Source organism: Prunus dulcis, chromosome 7 (genome assembly GCF_902201215.1).
Source record: "Prunus dulcis chromosome 7, ALMONDv2, whole genome shotgun sequence".
In the NCBI taxonomy this organism is placed as follows: Eukaryota; Viridiplantae; Streptophyta; class Magnoliopsida; order Rosales; family Rosaceae; genus Prunus; species Prunus dulcis.
This window is the reverse complement of record NC_047656.1, coordinates 18,158,114-18,174,914: the sequence shown is the minus strand read 5'-3', so window position 1 is coordinate 18,174,914 and position 16,801 is coordinate 18,158,114. Positions and strand designations below refer to the sequence as shown.

The 16,801-nt window shown below is 38.9% G+C and overlaps 6 protein-coding genes across 7 annotated transcripts; 3 read left to right on the top strand and 3 right to left on the bottom strand.

Moving 5' to 3' along the window:
* Positions 1 to 894: 894 nt before the first annotated feature.
* LOC117636001 (1-aminocyclopropane-1-carboxylate oxidase 1) lies at positions 895 to 2,621 on the top strand. Of its 2 annotated transcripts, none has more exons than XM_034370413.1 (4): positions 895 to 1,098; positions 1,219 to 1,340; positions 1,441 to 1,661; positions 1,739 to 2,621. In XM_034370413.1, the coding sequence occupies exons 2-4, from the start codon at positions 1,230 to 1,232 to the stop codon at positions 2,307 to 2,309; spliced, it is 903 nt and encodes a 300-aa protein (XP_034226304.1). In that variant the 5' UTR covers positions 895 to 1,098; positions 1,219 to 1,229; the 3' UTR covers positions 2,310 to 2,621. The 2 variants fall into 2 exon arrangements, with proteins under 2 accessions (XP_034226304.1, XP_034226305.1); XM_034370414.1 differs by lacking the exon at positions 895 to 1,098 and adding an exon at positions 1,109 to 1,122.
* Positions 2,622 to 3,195: 574 nt separating this feature from the next.
* Positions 3,196 to 4,907, bottom strand: LOC117635999. The gene is made up of 2 exons (XM_034370412.1): positions 4,622 to 4,907; positions 3,196 to 4,544 (listed from the first exon to the last, which is right to left on the bottom strand). The coding sequence occupies exons 1-2, from the start codon at positions 4,837 to 4,839 to the stop codon at positions 3,272 to 3,274; spliced, it is 1,491 nt and encodes a 496-aa protein (XP_034226303.1). The 5' UTR covers positions 4,840 to 4,907; the 3' UTR covers positions 3,196 to 3,271.
* Positions 4,908 to 5,692: 785 nt separating this feature from the next.
* On the top strand, positions 5,693 to 7,892 carry LOC117634054 (tetraspanin-2). Its single transcript, XM_034367954.1, has 2 exons — positions 5,693 to 6,469; positions 7,339 to 7,892. Exons 1-2 carry the CDS (start codon positions 5,972 to 5,974, stop codon positions 7,648 to 7,650), a joined length of 810 nt encoding a protein of 269 aa, XP_034223845.1. The 5' UTR covers positions 5,693 to 5,971; the 3' UTR covers positions 7,651 to 7,892.
* Positions 7,893 to 8,129: 237 nt separating this feature from the next.
* Positions 8,130 to 11,430, bottom strand: LOC117634055. Its single transcript, XM_034367955.1, has 9 exons — positions 11,408 to 11,430; positions 10,623 to 10,881; positions 10,127 to 10,194; positions 9,867 to 10,014; positions 9,688 to 9,768; positions 9,144 to 9,230; positions 8,889 to 8,974; positions 8,532 to 8,652; positions 8,130 to 8,411 (listed from the first exon to the last, which is right to left on the bottom strand). Exons 2-9 carry the CDS (start codon positions 10,698 to 10,700, stop codon positions 8,334 to 8,336), a joined length of 747 nt encoding a protein of 248 aa, XP_034223846.1. The 5' UTR covers positions 10,701 to 10,881; positions 11,408 to 11,430; the 3' UTR covers positions 8,130 to 8,333.
* Positions 11,431 to 12,907: 1,477 nt separating this feature from the next.
* Positions 12,908 to 14,268, top strand: LOC117636020 (cytidine deaminase 1-like). The gene has a single exon (XM_034370447.1). The coding sequence runs from the start codon at positions 13,043 to 13,045 to the stop codon at positions 13,955 to 13,957; it is 915 nt and encodes a 304-aa protein (XP_034226338.1). The 5' UTR covers positions 12,908 to 13,042; the 3' UTR covers positions 13,958 to 14,268.
* Positions 14,269 to 15,965: 1,697 nt separating this feature from the next.
* LOC117634528 (PRA1 family protein F2) lies at positions 15,966 to 16,786 on the bottom strand. The gene has a single exon (XM_034368675.1). The coding sequence runs from the start codon at positions 16,690 to 16,692 to the stop codon at positions 16,087 to 16,089; it is 606 nt and encodes a 201-aa protein (XP_034224566.1). The 5' UTR covers positions 16,693 to 16,786; the 3' UTR covers positions 15,966 to 16,086.
* Positions 16,787 to 16,801: the final 15 nt, after the last annotated feature.

Below are 16,801 nucleotides of genomic sequence, written 5' to 3'. Positions count from 1 at the left end.
CTTCGTTTCCAGTACCTTCAAGTATGGGCTGCCCTTTGATGCATTGTTGGGAATGATCTTTGAAATATTTTTTAAGGCACAACACAAGTCAGAGGATTAAATTTAATATGTCAGATACGTCTGTAGATAGCTCACAAAATATGGGCATGAAACATTTACAAGGATAAACAAATCTCCAAAATGACAAGCTTACAAAGAAAAATACTTCACAAAATTTGGCAAATGAAATCTGTGGGCGCGATACAATGTAATAGCACATTTGACTTAGGATATTCATCAAGCTGTTCTGATGTATCACAACAATTAACTGTTACTGCAAGCCAAGGATTGGAACTCAACATATGCTGCTGAACATCCAGACAATTTGCTACTTCACATCTGCAAGAGAGAGCCTATAACAATTTTATAATAGGCAATTTAATTTATGAGAATTTAACTTCAGGGTTTTGCATATTAAATGAGATACGAACAGTCGATATACATCCTAGCTGTCCATATCTGATCAAGGGGCAGATATATAAGTTCTCAAATTAAGTTCAAATTAGATCCTTATTAAACAAAACACATGACATGCTGCATAATCACAAAGGTTACTAACTAAACCGTTTCTTAATAGTGATTAAGGTTCAGTTGTGGGCTTGACTTGGAAGTATCTAATTGCCTGATACCTACCTGCAACAACTTTCAGACAAAAGCGCCCACTGGCAGAGTTTCTCAATCCCCAGTTTTTCTTTCCCTGTTTGAATGGCAATTCATTCAGTGTCAAACTGCCCCTAGTTTTGCTTAAACGAAGGATTACAATGCAAAAACAACTGACCGGAGTAATGCCCTACAAAAATATGCATATAATAAAGCCCACTTGACAGAAACCATATGAACACATGGGGTTACAAGAGAGATAATTTAACTTAATCAGGGAAAGTTTTTTTCTTGCAAAAATGAAGGAAACAAGACTTTGTTTACGAGAAAGATCTTGATTGACTTGTTGGTCAGAATAGATTATAGAAAAAAAAATATTCACATGGGTTTTTGGCAGTTGAACTTGGACTGGAAATTTTGCTCTTTTCAAGGCATCCAAGCAAGTCTCCTTTCAACGAGGTTAATCTGTAACTGTCACATCTTGTAATCTAACTACCCTCTATATAATTATAATATTGGTAATTATGATATTTTCTGGGCCTATATATACTCCATTGTATAACCTATCTTCTACATCAGGATTAGAGAAAATGAAGGAGATGGGAATCCCTGTGATAGACTTTGATGAGCTCAATGGGGAAGAAAGGAGCAAAACGATGGATCTTCTGCACCAAGCTTGTGAGAAATGGGGATTCTTTCAAGTAAAGAAAATTCTGTTTTTCCTTTCCTTTTTCTATTTTCATAACTAAATGGACATCAATTTCACATCGTTTTGACAAATATATTGCTTAACATTTGCAGGTTGAGAACCATGGAATTGATAAACAGCTGATGGAGAAAGTGAAGCAATTGATAAATAAATACTATGAGGAAAATTTGAAAGAGAGCTTTTATAAGTCAGAGATGGCTAAAAGCTTAGAGCAAGATATTACCTCTGAAAAAGACTGGGAAAGCTCCTTTTTCATTTGGCATCGCCCCACATCTAATATTGAAGATATTCCAAACCTCTCAGACGATCTTCGGTAAGTCACTTAACCATAGGATTGGAAGAAATCATAACTTATGCACTGTAAAATGACACTTCAAATCATATGTGCAGCATAACAATGAATGAGTACATTCCTCAGCTGATTAAGATGGCAGAGAAACTTTCTGAGCTCATGTGTGAGAATCTTGGTTTGAAGAAGGGTTATATAAAGGATGCATTCTGTGCTGGCAAGGGTCCTTCTGTGGGGACAAAAGTTGCAAAGTACCCTCAATGTCCTCAGCCAGAACTTGTTAGAGGACTTCGAGAGCACACTGATGCTGGTGGGATCATACTCTTGCTCCAAGATGACCTAGTTCCAGGTCTCGAATTCTTCAAAGATGGAGAATGGGTTGCAATTCCACCATCCAAGAACAACAGAATCTTTGTGAACATAGGTGACCAAGTGGAAGTGTTGAGTAATGGAAGGTACAAAAGTGTTTTGCACCGTGTCATGGCAGACAAAAATGGAAGTCGACTGTCCATTGCTACCTTCTATAATCCTGCTGGTGATGCAATTATCTCACCAGCTCCCAGACTCTTATACCCCAATCATGTCCGCTTTCAAGATTACCTGAAGTTTTATGCTACCACAAAGTTTTCTGACAAGGGCCACAGATTCGAGTCCATGAAACAAATTGCATAATAGGTTCCTTTCCTAAAAGTGGAAATTAAATAAATTTTGCGTCCCTCACTCATGGGTTTTTTCTTTTTTCCTTATTTGATGTTATGTCATCTACATAAAAGACCACTCAGAGAGAAGAAAAAAAAAAAGAAAGGAGATGCTTGGCAACTGGATAATGTATTTCTTTTCTCTCTCTTCTTTTGTTCTATTTTTCTGTTTGTTTGGGGAGTTCTTAATAGAAATAATGGTATCTCTTATGCTTTCAAGATGAGGCAATATATGTTTTTATCGATTCTCTTTCGTTAATATGATTAAGACTTGTTGAGGGATATACCATCAGTGTTGTATATAGAAATTGATAATTTCATTTATGATATCAATGAACTATTTTACAGATGAGGACAAAAATAACCTTGTTACCATATAGCTTTTTATCCCAGCTAGGTCATAGTATCGAACTAATTCTCAACACTGGCTTATAGGATACACATCTACAGCGCCCAACATATTACTCACAGTAGGTGGCCTACATAATGAAACAATTCATCCAAACTGATTTATGGGATATCCTTTGGGCCTGCTCAGAGTAAATTTCCTATAGTTCTTCGTATTCATGTTTTATGAGTAAAAGGAACAAAGGTTATTATGACGGAAAAGAGAAGAATAACCAAGCAGGTCAAACACAACCACTACAGTAGCATAATTGCTTTCTAAACATTACTTGAATACCTAATGGTTTAAAACATAATTGTAATTCAATATAAACAGAAAAACCAGTAGCTTAGATAATGCTAGTGAATGAAGATCAATAGTTTAAAATGGCTTGCTCTAAGACTAAAATTTCAGTAGAACTTTCCCACAAACTAGCTCATTCACATAAAAAATAGCTTTTGAGATAAGATCTAGATGGTGTTCAAAATGTACATTCATAGAGACAGGCTCACAGCACAAAAACTCATCCAAAGAATTACAATTAATCAAAGCTACAAGCCAGCCAATTTACCTAATATAGACTTGGCTAAGAACGTTTTGTTATGCTCAACTACTCTAGTCAATATAAGCTTGTGATGCTTCAAGGATGGAGAACATTTGGTGACAAAACATAACAAAAAGTTCCCAAATTTCAGAGAGTTGGAAAATCTTTCAGCCAATTGCTGAACCTGGTAAATAATTTGGTCAACTGAATTCTGTGATAAATGAACATTATGATTCAAAATGCTTTGGAGCAGGTTAAAAAATGATTCTGTCCATACCATTTTATCAGTTATCAGATATTGATGGCAAGGAAGACAAATGACTTTCCTCTCATCTTTTTGTCCACACAGCAGCTTCTGACAGAAAGAAGCAACATGAGCTGGGTGCAAGCTTTCCTTGATGATCCTCGTGATCACATCATATATGGGGTTGTTGATGCCATCCCGTCGAAGAATTAGTGGAAATAAGAGTGCATACTCACTGGCCCTTTGATGACGCTTGCAGTACTCTACTGTTGCAGTCACTAGCACACGAGAAGCTGGTTCCTCAAGGGCCAACAACTTGGGAAGGATGATCGAGCACAGAACCTGGCTTGGCCAAGTAAGCTCTTCTTCACTTCCACATGTTAGATGAGATAATAGAATTGAAGCAGTCTCATCATCAGCTAACCAAGGTTCAATCAGACCCAAAACCGTGAAAGAATCTCCTCCTTTTTCTGAGCAAAGTTCGCGAATTTCTTTCGCTAATCCAACAGTTTTAGAAGTTGATTGAAAATCCACAACCCAAGCTTTCAAACTTACTGCCCTTTTTTTAATTTCAGGTTCAAGATGAACGCTTTCTGGATTATCAATATTCATTTCCTCCAGAACATCATTCATATCCTCATCTTCACCCTCTCCAACTTGACTCAATGAGCCATAGTTATTTTCATAATTACCATTCACTGTCCTCCAATCCAATTCTTCTGGCGATATAGGAAGCCATGGTAGAACCAAGTCACTGGAAGCAGCGGAATCCTTAAGCCAACCCGGCAAGGACTCAAACTCATCCTCCCCAGAATCCAAACTCAAGCAAGAAATCCACTCGTAACTTGACTCAGACACTACATCGAGCAGATTGCGTGCAGCCCTATGTACCCAAAAGTCAAGCTCCTGACTTCCACTCAAAACGGTCCTGGCCAGCTTAGCCAAATCCCTGCTTGAAAACCTTTGACGTTCAAAACCAAGAAATGACAGAACCCGCGACTGAACCATGTTCGGTAGAGTCTGTATAAACATCACCCTGTTCATCAAAACTCACTATCAGTCGCCAAAACCCATGAAAATTATCAAAAGAGCAATTGGTTTTCAACCCTTCACCTATTTGTACACGGAGGCCAAGCCGAAGATGAAGAAGAAGACTCATCGGCGACAATCGAATCCAAAGGCTTCATTAGCAACGAGAGGAAAGAGCCTGTTGTAATCGGGGTCGAGGTTGACGATGAGGCACTGAAAGATTGGTTTAACCATGTAGAAGCTTCGGACTCGGGAGTTGGGGAGGTCAAGAAGATGTCGAAGAGCGGGACCCATTGCTCCATTTTCGCTTGCTCTGTAACTCTCTGCTGTTGGGTTTTGGAGGTTTCAGCGTTCTGGGGTTTTGAGAGTCTAAGAAGACGCGGGAAAATTAAATGTTCGTTTTTAACTAACAGATGATTGGAGTATCAGTTATTGTTTGTACTTGTTGCCAAACACGGCCTTTTGGAAATTTCTCGTGAGTTGGGATGGGGTATTTCCGAGGACCAATCAAATCCAAGCCACGTGGTGGCTTGCGCTGGTGTCACGTGGGCAAGCATGTAACCTCGCGGGGAAGTCTCTTTTGTTGAGTGCGGTTGGCGGCGTGTTGATAATCGCGGTAAATGCGCTTTTGCCTGTGGCTCTTGGTATAATCACTTCTGAGAAACGCGGTTTCGCTTTTTGTTTCGCGTAATTTCAACGGCATGTAGTAAAAGTCGTAAACTTTATAAATTTTGATATGGAGATCAAAGCTTCAGAGGGTGTGTTAATTCACGTGAATTTTAAGTTACTGTCATTAGCATTGACAAAAAAATTAATCTGTTCTAAAAGGAATGTTTCTCTTTTACTTTTGTTACATGGAGTAGAAGATGAAAAAACTACTTAAAAAAGAAGAAAAATTTGCAACGCCAGGTGCCGTGATGTAGACATAATCGTCGGTTACAGATAAGTTTTGCAGGTTGACCATTCTAGCTCTCCGTTACACATCTTATAATACTTTACCAATACAGCATTTTTTTTCCAACAAAAATGAAAAATGAAACTATGCCTAATAAAAATACTTTATTTAGATCATAAACAATCAGACTAATGGAACAGTATCAACATATTGAGATGATATTGATTTACTGAGACTATTTGTTACACTGCACTTTGATAACCTTGCTAAGAGCATTCCATAAGAGTAAACAAGACATATCTTTTGGGGTGTAAGAAAACATCTGATCTACCTTAGCCAATTAAGATCAAAACCCCACTTGCACACAAAATCCCAAAGCATATATAACCCAATCCAAAGGATCACAATTCACACCAGAACAGAGCAAAAACTAACAAAGCAAACACAAAACCCCTTCCCCCCCACCTACTATCCCAAACACAATCACATCCCCTCTCTCACTCTCTCTAACCCTCCCACTCCCCCAAAATTATTCCACCATGGGAGTGAGCAACAAAATAACTGCAACTCTCAATTTCATAGCCCTCCTCTGCGCCATCCCAATCATGGCCGCAGGCATATGGCTTGCCTCAAAGCCAGACAACGAGTGCATCCACTCTTTTCGCTGGCCAGTCTTTGTTCTTGGTGCTCTCATGCTGCTTGTCTCTCTTGCTGGCTTTATTGGTGCCTGTTTTAACAAACAGGGTCTCTTGGCTCTCTACCTTTTCTGCATGGCAGCCCTCATCATCCTGATCCTTGTGCTGCTCATCTTCGCTTTCACTGTTACAAGGCCTGATGGAAGCTATTCTGTGCCTGGTAGGGCCTATAGAGAGTATAGGCTTGATGGGTTTTCCAAGTGGCTTAGGGACTATGTCACGGACTCCGAGACTTGGCAAAAGATAAGGACTTGTTTGGCTGATTCTGATACTTGTCCTAAGCTTAACCAGCAGTACATCTCTGCTGATCAGTTCTTCATGGCTCACATCTCTCCTCTTCAGGCAAGTTTCTTTCTTAATTTCTCTTCTCTGTTACTAAAAAGGTTTCTTTTTGTTCAATTTTTGAGAAAGATGGTTTTTTTAACAGTAATTATTGGTTGAATTTCAGTTTTCATGAAAAATAAAGATACCCCTTTATCCATTTGACAAAAAGGAGTTGATTTACTGGTGTCTGTTTTAGCAGAAAAGAAACACTTACTGTTCTTTGATTCCTCAATCCTTACTTTCCCAAATGCCACATTATGATTGTTAACTTATGACAATTACATGGTGTAGTTAAAGTGGTGACTGAAGTTACTAGAATATGACACAACTAGATCACTAGATGTTGTAATCAGAAATTTCCTGAAACTCACATACAGTAGACTACAGTGGGACCCACCAATTTTGTTTATATGCAACCCACACTACATGCCCCCTATCAACCTTTCAACATGGACCTTGAATGAGTTGGCTTGACTCAGCATGATTTTTGATAATGCATTAGAATTAGATGAAAAAGAGACAAAACCTCATGATGTGTTGGGACATCTCATTTGCTCTACTTGATGATAATTGGTTGCTCCCATTGTGAAGGTTGAAGAATTTGTGCCAATATCCACAGGTGCCTATCTTCTTAATTATTATAAGAAATCATGGATGTTAGACCAAATTAAAGTAAACCAAAATAACATAACTGGGGTCACAGTTTGTAACTTTCTGTTGATTGAATCATTGAAGATTAAAAAAATCATCTTGGTGTTGCTGCCAGCTTTTAGCACACATATTGACAAAATTCAGTGGTGTTTTTCCTTTCTGTTCCATATTATTTTAACATACATTTCTGTTGTTGGGTTTTTTTATGTAATTTTTTTTCTTCTACTGTTTTACAGTCAGGATGTTGTAAACCTCCAACACTGTGTGGCTACAACTATGTGAACCCAACATTGTGGATAAACCCGGTAAACCCCGGAGCTGATCAGGACTGCTTGTTATGGAACAATGACCAAAATCTGCTGTGCTACAACTGCAATTCTTGCAGGGCTGGCCTATTGGGGAACCTGAGGAAAGAGTGGAGAAGGGCAAATGTGATCCTTATCGTGGCAGTGGTGGTGCTCATTTGGGTCTATCTTATTGCCTGCAGTGCCTTCAAGAATGCACAAACAGAAGAACTCTTCCGCCGCTACAAACAGGGATGGGCTTGAGCTTGCCTTGTTTCCAAACACAACCGAATTTTTACTTCACTGGCTTTTGTTTGTCTTCCTTTTTTACATACTTGGATGAATGAATGCGTCTCTGTCAGTAGTGTTAGTGTTGTACATATTCCTCTGTTCTTTTTTCTATCTAGATTCTGTGGATGGAGACAATTGACAGGCGGTGAAATTCTAGTAAATTGAGTTTTCGAATACTGATGAGAATAGAATCTCAATTATCTGCTTCTTTTTTCTTTCTTTATTCTTCCCCCCTTTTTACTGGTTTAAGATGCTTCTGTTTCAGTGGTCCTTGGCTACTTGGACAGACCTATTTTATTTTTTAATATGGGCAATTTGGCAGCATTGCAGCCAACCCTCACGCGCACACTCTTTTTAAAATATGCTCCGACTTTGCCGGCTAGCGAGACCAACTTTGCAAGGAACAAGGTGTTCAAAATTATACAGTTAGAAACTATTGTCCAAGAAGAGAATTTCGAGCTCTGCTTTTTCCTTTTTCCAGAGATATTACCAATTTAGAAGATCAAGAACATAAAATGGTGGCATGCACATTGGAGTGATCATTACAGGCAGAAAAAGAAGAGGCAAAACTTGCTAAGTTCACTTGCTATGAATTTGGAATTATTGGTAACAGTTTCTCTTGAGATTAGGCCATTGAAATTCGTCACGTCATGTATCTATACCGTAGATAATTTTCTAGAGTATACAATGTACATTGGATCTGAGCGTCCAGGGTTGGGAGATATATCCACCCCCTGCAGACAGTAGCACACTAGTTTATAAATTTACAGTTTAAGTCCCCACGCCTTACAGTACATGGTTTGATTGTATTCAAAAGAAAGTAATGAGGACGGCACAAATAATATATGGTATACCTGGGGTGGTTCAAATCCTCCGGCGTAGTGGAAATAGGATCCGACGATCAAACCATGATCAGCATCACCAGTTGATGTCCATATTGAGATTGCCTTAGTCCAGAAACAACGGTTGGAAAAACTGTTCAGACATTTTCATTAAGTTAGAAATGGTTGAGGAGAGACCTGAAAGATTAAGAAAAACAACTAAAGCCTCTCTCTCTCTCTGTGTAACCCCTCTTTGTTTTCTGTGCAGAATGAGGTATAAGATGTATCCATGCATATGACACATGATCTTATGCTTTGGATTTCAAATTTGTAGCTAAACCTGAGAAGGCACATATTTGACTGAAAGCAGACAGTATGATCAGTTATCACCTCATTATAGCAAGTCCACCAGGCTTAAGAATCCGGCGCATTTCCTTGAAAACATCGAGAGGCTTTGTTATATAATCAACACTAACCTGCAATTTGAAATTCATCTAGTTCTGAGAGCAGTATAAAACATTGTGCTTTTCAAAATGAAGTGCTTAGAAACCGGAAATGAAAGATGTAAACATAACCAGGTATTTTGAGCCCCAAAAGCATCATGGAGCTTACCGAAATTTAAGAGATGGAAAGAGATGCACATACCACATTAGTAATCACATCAAAGGAATTGTCTTCAAAGGGAAGTTTAGGGTTCACATTCAAGTCTTGCACAACATACTCTGTCAAAACCTACAAAGTTGAATCGATGAGGGTATATTCATATCATCAATACAATGATTATATACATGATTAGTCAACAATTACCATAGCTAATGAAAAGAAGACATACAAGCTTCACCATACTTATGCAATTTCAAAGAAACCTATTATTTACATATTAATGCATCTTTGGTTTAAGAAATTACATGTTATATGTCCCTGTGAGCTTTTGGTTACAATGACTCCTTGCAGTAAATATCATCAGAAAAGGGACTAATTAGACTCTCTCCTCAAGACAGGACAGTTTAAAATGCATAAGGAATTTACTTTAAGGGACTTAGTTTTGGTTTAAACCCACTCAACAGAAACGAGAATCGTGTAAGAAAATTCATAATCAAGGCTATGATGCAATTGGCATTGCAAGTAAGAAAAACAGGTTATGTCAATATGTTTAGATTCTAAACATGAGTAAATAAAAAAGAAGTACTGGATTCCGCTTGAGCTCTTCTTCATTCATGCCCATCCCAACTATTTGCTCTTGCTTGTATCCCGGTGGGAAGTGACTGACCTAGACACAATATCAAAAACAGGATTATTACTCCTAAAGTAAAGATTACAAAATTTGCAAGTGGAACAAGGTTCAAACCAGAACTTAAAAGATCTCACCCAACTGCTACACATATCCAGGATGCACACTCCTGGACTGTTGCTAGGAGGAAACACCTTCGAATAGTACTTGGTCAGCGCCGCAATGGCTGGATCATCAATATGTGTCACAAAGCGTGGAGCCTCATAAAACAATTGATCTGATGACCTGATGAAATCAATTTCTAGTTTTCAGAACTTGTTAAACTTAACCCAATCTTTGGCTGAAAGTTTCAGCATTGGAACACCAAAATGCCAAAACAAAAGTTTAGATGTCTTACTCATCAAAGCGCTTGAAATCCTCCTCCTTGAAGGGAAACTGCTCCGGCCATTCCACATTCTTCAACATCTTTAATTTGACACAAAACATAAGGGGATTAGGCAAACCAAACCGAATTCCAAAAATTCACAACATGAAGCACATCAAGCAATAGATTAAATTTGAAGAATTCATAATATTTTTAGATACAGAAGTGGCCCAGCAACAATCTAATAGCTCTGTTTGTTTGCAGAACAGGGTTTGTGAACCAATTCAACCAAGCCCGGTACTTTAAGGCTTTACTGTTTCAGCTTACAAGCTAGACAAATTACTCAATTATCCATAACCCTTGAAGAATCCCACATAAGAATGTGAATTTGCCTATAAAAGTCAAAACTTTAGATTCAACACAGCACCTTTACAAAATCAAAATCCAAAATTGGAGAAAACCCAGAAACCAAATCAATAAACTAAGCAAAGAACAAGAATTTAGCTCCAAGAATAGACTGAAATCGTACCTCTTCAAAAGAAGGACCGCTCTTGAGCCTTGCAGAGGCCGTGAAAGACTTGCCACCAACAGCACCAGACATGTTCATCAATTGAGCCCAAAATGAGACCCCCAGGCCCAACACCAAACGGCGAGGCGCTCTGCCTCCAGTTTTCCACCTGTTTAGTGCTTTTGCTAGAATGGGAACAGACCCAACAGCGCTAGGACCCGAATGAGATGATGAAGAAGAAGGACATATACCCGCCAAAGTTGGCAGTCTAGGAGAGAGTCTGAGGCCAATGCATTTGGGCATTTTTAATAGTTTCAGTGACACAAAAAAAGGGAGGGACGGCACCAACTACCGTTTGACAAAAATGAAGATGATACCGAGGGAAAAGAAAAAAAAAAACTTTCTTTCTAGATTATCTGGAAATATTGGATCACATCTTGCCACATCTGTGGTGGACTTACAGTTTACGTGGCCTATCAAATGATAGTGTTGCTTTTTTGGACTGCTAATTGAACACATGCTACACATAGGGAAAGTGGATAACTTGTGTTCTGAAAATTTTTATCAATTTCATACAAATTATATTGAAAAAGGAAACATATCAGAGTAGTGAGTTGAGTTTGCATATGCAGCATATATGTACTGAAATTAGTTTGTAGAGAATTTGGGAGCTTTAAAGATGTATGTTATGAAAGTGGGGGTTATTAGATTGAGTTGTATGTAGTGAAAGATCTTTTTATCTTTTATCTGGTGTGAGATCAAGTTAATTTGGTACTTTCAGGTTTCTGAGCTTGCAAAGTTCATACCTTCCTTTGGCTCCTCCTAATGTTGCATACTCTTCTCTTTCAATCTACATTTGGCTTTTCTGTTAGCTCCTTGCTTTGCTTGTAGGTTTTCCCATTTTTCAGATAGTAATTTGCATTCTATTCTTCCACTTATTGTAATTTTTAATTTTTGTTAACTGATGGAACAGTCCAGAGTCTAGGCAGACCTCTCAAAGTTTGTACTTAAAAAAGTAGAATCAGCCCCATTTCGAAAGGTGCTGGTGTCCCTATTGGAAAGAAAGATTAATTTAAAGTCTATAAACAAGTACAGATGTGTGAGCACAAAGACTTAGAATTACCGCAAATTGCAAGATGACAAAATTTGTTGTTGTTGTAGACAGATTGGTAGGCATGGTGAGGAAGGGGACATGAAGGATCGTTGAGGACAAGGAAGTTCCAAAATTAGTGACAGCAGAAAATAGCACCTCTGACTAGACAGAGTAGTAACTAAGCAATATATTTATGGTCAATGACAGAATAGATAAACAATTGCTTGCTGGCTAGCTTGCAGCAATTACACAGAAAATTCCAAGAGGATAAGTGTGAATCCAATGTTAAATTATATCAGTTGGAAGAAAATCATATGATCCAAGTAAATATATACTTTATAGATGCATGCATGATTGCATGTGGGAGGAGAAATTCTCCATCATTTATTCATGAATTATGTCAAAGGTACAGCAAGTTGCCTCTGAGCCTGCACCAGAAAAGCACCACCCACTATTCCATTTGAAAAGGGCATTGTCGATGTGAATAATTAATAAAGTGAGTTTTTTTTATGAATGTGTAATTGAGATTGACGGTCTAATAACATAAATTATTATTCTACACGTGTATAATATATTGAATTCACGCTAGCTAGTTTTCTCTCTTCTCTTTTTAATTTTCATCCTATGAAAATCTGTTTCCCTTCATGTATATGACAAATATGTTTAAAATCAAATACCATATCTTATATTATCTTATGAATTCCATATTTGTATTCTCTTGCCTAACCACAATGAAAAATTTAAAAATATTTGGTTGGAATTCAGCCCATGCAGGAAGCTGACTTAAGCAATGCAATAATACATGCAAAAGAAAAAGAAAAAGGCAAAAGGCAAAAGGTCATATATCGCTTCTAATATTTAAATATACCTAGAATAGCAATTGATGGATACGTAGATCTAATTTTAGTTTTTGACCCACCTATAATCCAAATTCAAATTTACAAATTACAATATCTTCTTTGAGTTTGATTTTTGTCTTCTTTTCTTTTTATCACCCAGGAAATGAGTTATGACACATTCTAATATTAGGAATGCAAAGTGAGTTAGGCCACTCATTTAAAGTAGTGTTTCCGTATTTTTGCAATCGAGTTCGAAACACCTTTTATAGAATGTAGAATATTATTTTGTCAAAAAAAATTTAATAAAAGTTTCTACACGTTTTTAATTTATTAAAGGTTTTGTCTAAAATACGTAGCAAAGACATCCACTTCAAAACCTCTATTTATACAACTCCCATTTCCCTCCCTCACTCTCTTCCTCCTCCTTTCTAGGATCGCCCCCTCTCTGATCCCAACCCAACAAAAACTCCTCAACCGGGTCGACCCGACACCTCTCTCTTCCTCCCAAAATGGACCTACCCAGATTCGTAATTGAAGCATCCGAGGCCGAATCAATGGCCAAGCGATCCAACCTCACCGTCCTCCAGCTCCTCCCCTCCTTAGTCAAACCCGCCCAGGCCCTCGCCCGCCCGCCCATCTCCAAATTCCACGTCGGAGCTATCGGATACGGGTCTTCGGGTCGGATCTTCTTCGGCGGCAACCTCGAGTTCCCGGGTCTCCCGCTCCACTACTCCGTCCACGCCGAGCAGTTCCTCGTCACCAACCTCTCAATCCACAACGAGTCCAAACTCGAATACGTCGCCGTTTCGGCGGCTCCCTGCGGCCATTGCCGTCAGTTCCTCCAAGAAATCCGCGGAGCCCCGGATATCAAGATTCTAATAACCTCGGCCGAGTCCGGAGACGACAATTCCGGGTTAAACCGGTTTGACCCGCTTCTCCATTTGCTCCCCCACCGGTTCGGACCCGAAGACCTTCTCGGAGGAGACGTGCCGTTGCTTTTAGAGCACCACCACAACGGGCTGTCGTTTTTGGGCGAAACCGAGATTTTAACCAACGATTTTAAATTGAATGCAGAGTTAAAAGTCGCGGCTTTAGAGGCCGCGAACAAGTCTTATGCTCCGTACAGTGGGTGCCCATCTGGTGTGGCTATTTTGGACTGTGATGGGAATGTGTACAAAGGGTCGTACATGGAGTCCGCAGCTTATAATCCGAGCATGGGCCCGGTTCAATCGGCTCTGGTGGCTTACATTGTTGGTGGGGGTTCTGGGTATGAGAAAATTGTAGGTGCGGTTTTGGTGGAAAAAGATGGAGTTTTGGTTAAACAAGAGCACACAGCAAGGCTGCTCTTGCAGGCCATTTCCCCCAAGCTTGAGTTTCGGGTTTTTCACTGCACTTCGGGTTCGAATGCCTGTAAAAAGTCTTGATCTTGATGACCATGAATGTGATGAGTAATCTGATTGTGATCAAGTGTTGTTGCTATTGGATGAATTATGAATCAATGAAATGAATGAAGGATGGTGATGGTGATGGTGATGGTGATGGTGATGATCAATTGTAATGTTTGAGTTTCTAATTTATTTTTAATCACAGATTTCTGTGTACTGGTTTGGACTGTACATAAACCAATAAGCAATAATGTCCTTGGCTGCATGATGCCATGCAAATTGTAATGGATCCACTTTGTTGTAAGTTTGTCACAAAGTATATGAATCTTTTGGGCTTTTTCTCTTTTTCCCTTTTGGGTTCTCTGTTCTGGCTTTGTTTTCCTCTCTTCTCATTTTGTGATTTCCTGTCAATCAAAGATTGGAACACAAAAAATTGAACTTATCTAAACAATTAGAGTTAATCATACATTCTACTCCAATGAATTCTCGGTGTTTTTATTTATTTATTTATAACAAACGTGTGGATTCATATTTCATGGTTTGTTTTCCTTGTGGGATTGTATTTTCCTGTTATAGCAGATTGCACAGTTGAGTACTTTGCGTTATGAAATTCGCTCTTTTTGACCCTTTTCGTTCCTTTACGTTGCTGTCATGGCCTTGTAGATGTTGCCATATAGTGGCTGCCAAGAGCCAAGCTTTTTTCAAAAGCGCTTTTGTTAGTACAGTCAGCCAAACAAAAGAAGAATGATTCCCCTAAGCTCGTGGATGGTGTAGATAGAGTAGCAGTACTAAATTGAATTGGTCCACTCATACTTGCAAATTGATAGGCCTGTGGAGTATCTACTGAGGTGGATTTCCAGTGCACCACATCTTTAAGACACTTTCGCCCTTCTATAAACCTCTATGAGCTGCTTTGGATTTTAGGCGAAATAAGAAGGGTAGGGTTGGTTATATCTGGTGTGTAGGAGGAAGTATCACATCAAAGTTACTAAATTGCTCTGTTTTGATTTGATGCCCGTTACAAGTTGGCATTTCTGTTGTTTCGCTTATCTAGAGGGTATAAGGCTCTTCTTAACTGGCATTCGAAGGTTCTAACATTTCGGCGATTTCATCTGAGGTAGTTGAGTAGTTGGATCAAAATGAGCAGACAAGATATGGCAAGATCTGGGTTGCTTTACATTGTAAATAATGAGTCTTGTAAAGAAAACCAGAGTCTAGAAAGATAAATTCCAGCTAGGGACCCAACCTTTGCACTGAAAGTGACAGAAACCTGAAAAGTGGAGCTTCCAAGCTGTAACATAGAAAACTTCAATCCATTACCATAACCTTTACTTTTACTATGACCTAGCAATTTAGCTAACAAAGAGATAACAAAACCTTCATTACAGTTTGGAATCTCATGCTGTATGCCTGTCTCCTTCCAGAGCCAATCAAGTTGAGATGCCAAGAACAAATTTAGTTTACCAAAATATGAAAAGATGCTGCAATCTGAGCATACAGTTCTCTTATCTGACCCTGCAAGGGCCATGTCTCATATCGGTATCATCACGAAGATATAAAGGAGCTTGCAATTTGGTTGAAAATTTCAATATATTATCTAACATGTAGTTCTAGCCTTCTAGGTTACACACTGAAGCTGGAGTACATGTAATTGAATACTTCAAGATAATGAAACAGATTCCAAAAGCAACTTTGACAAAACCAGTCCATGTATGTACACCATGTTCCTATCTTCTTGTCCTTCTCGTGCACTAACTTTGGAGGCAAAAGTTGCATCCTTATCTACCCATCAGTCCACTTTTTTGGTTAACCAATTGACAATGTCGAAGAAAAAGTTGGAGCTGCTTGAACATACTGAAGCACTCTGTTTTCATCAATTCCCATAGAGGAAGAACCTGAAACCTGAAATTGTCTTTTGCTTGTTTGCAGTTTCAGGTCCAATTGCATGACACCATTTACATATGAATTTATAAATTTGAGTCCTGTACACGTTTGCAAAATTGGAAAGAAAAACAGTTACAAGTACCTTTTTATAAAAATCAATTAAAAGAAAAGGAAAGAAAGTACAATTCTACAAACAAAAACATGAGGTAAAAAGAAGCCCTTACTTTTAATGATTCTAGGGAATTGATAGTGAAGAAACAGAAATTCACAAGATGATAAAATCACTATTGGGGCAAAGAATAAGAAGAAGAGGCAGCATTTTTCAGAGGCACTTTCAAAGCATGTGCACCACCTGATCCAGGACCAGGCCCTTCTTCTTCATCCACAATGAAGACATCCTCAGGCTCCCTTAAAGCTCCATGAACCAACACAACCCCAAGGCCAATGGAGAGTCCCACAATGATATGATATTTCGCACTGGTAAGAAAAAGTGCGACGATTGTGACCAACAATAGAGAAATCGTCACCAATCGTTCATCGATCCGGTAGCCTAGAACCATCAAGGGTTGGTCATGCAGGAAATACAGAAACAACCATGCAACCATCGTGATGATGAAGACAATCAATGAAATGGGATGCCATAGTAGGCTTAGGAAGAGAATGAACAATATGATTATGGCATAGTTCATACGAAAGAACACCACGTTGGACTTGATTCTTTGGATTGATTGGTTGAAGGTGGTGGGAAGTGTGAGATCTTGCAGCTGAATCATCTCCAGCCATGGCCTACGTTTGCCAAGCCCCGACTCGATCTGTTCTTTTGCACGTGCAACAAAATGTAGGTTCGAGGAAGGAGGGGGTTCTGTCGGAATAGTCCCGTAAGTTGTCATCGTCCGGTGGCAGGCAGAGATGGAAAGAAGAAGAAATGGTATGGAGGTCTGTGGCAGAGAAAGAGTGCAGAATCTGTGCAGCTTGGATTTCTAATTTTAGAGTTTAGTT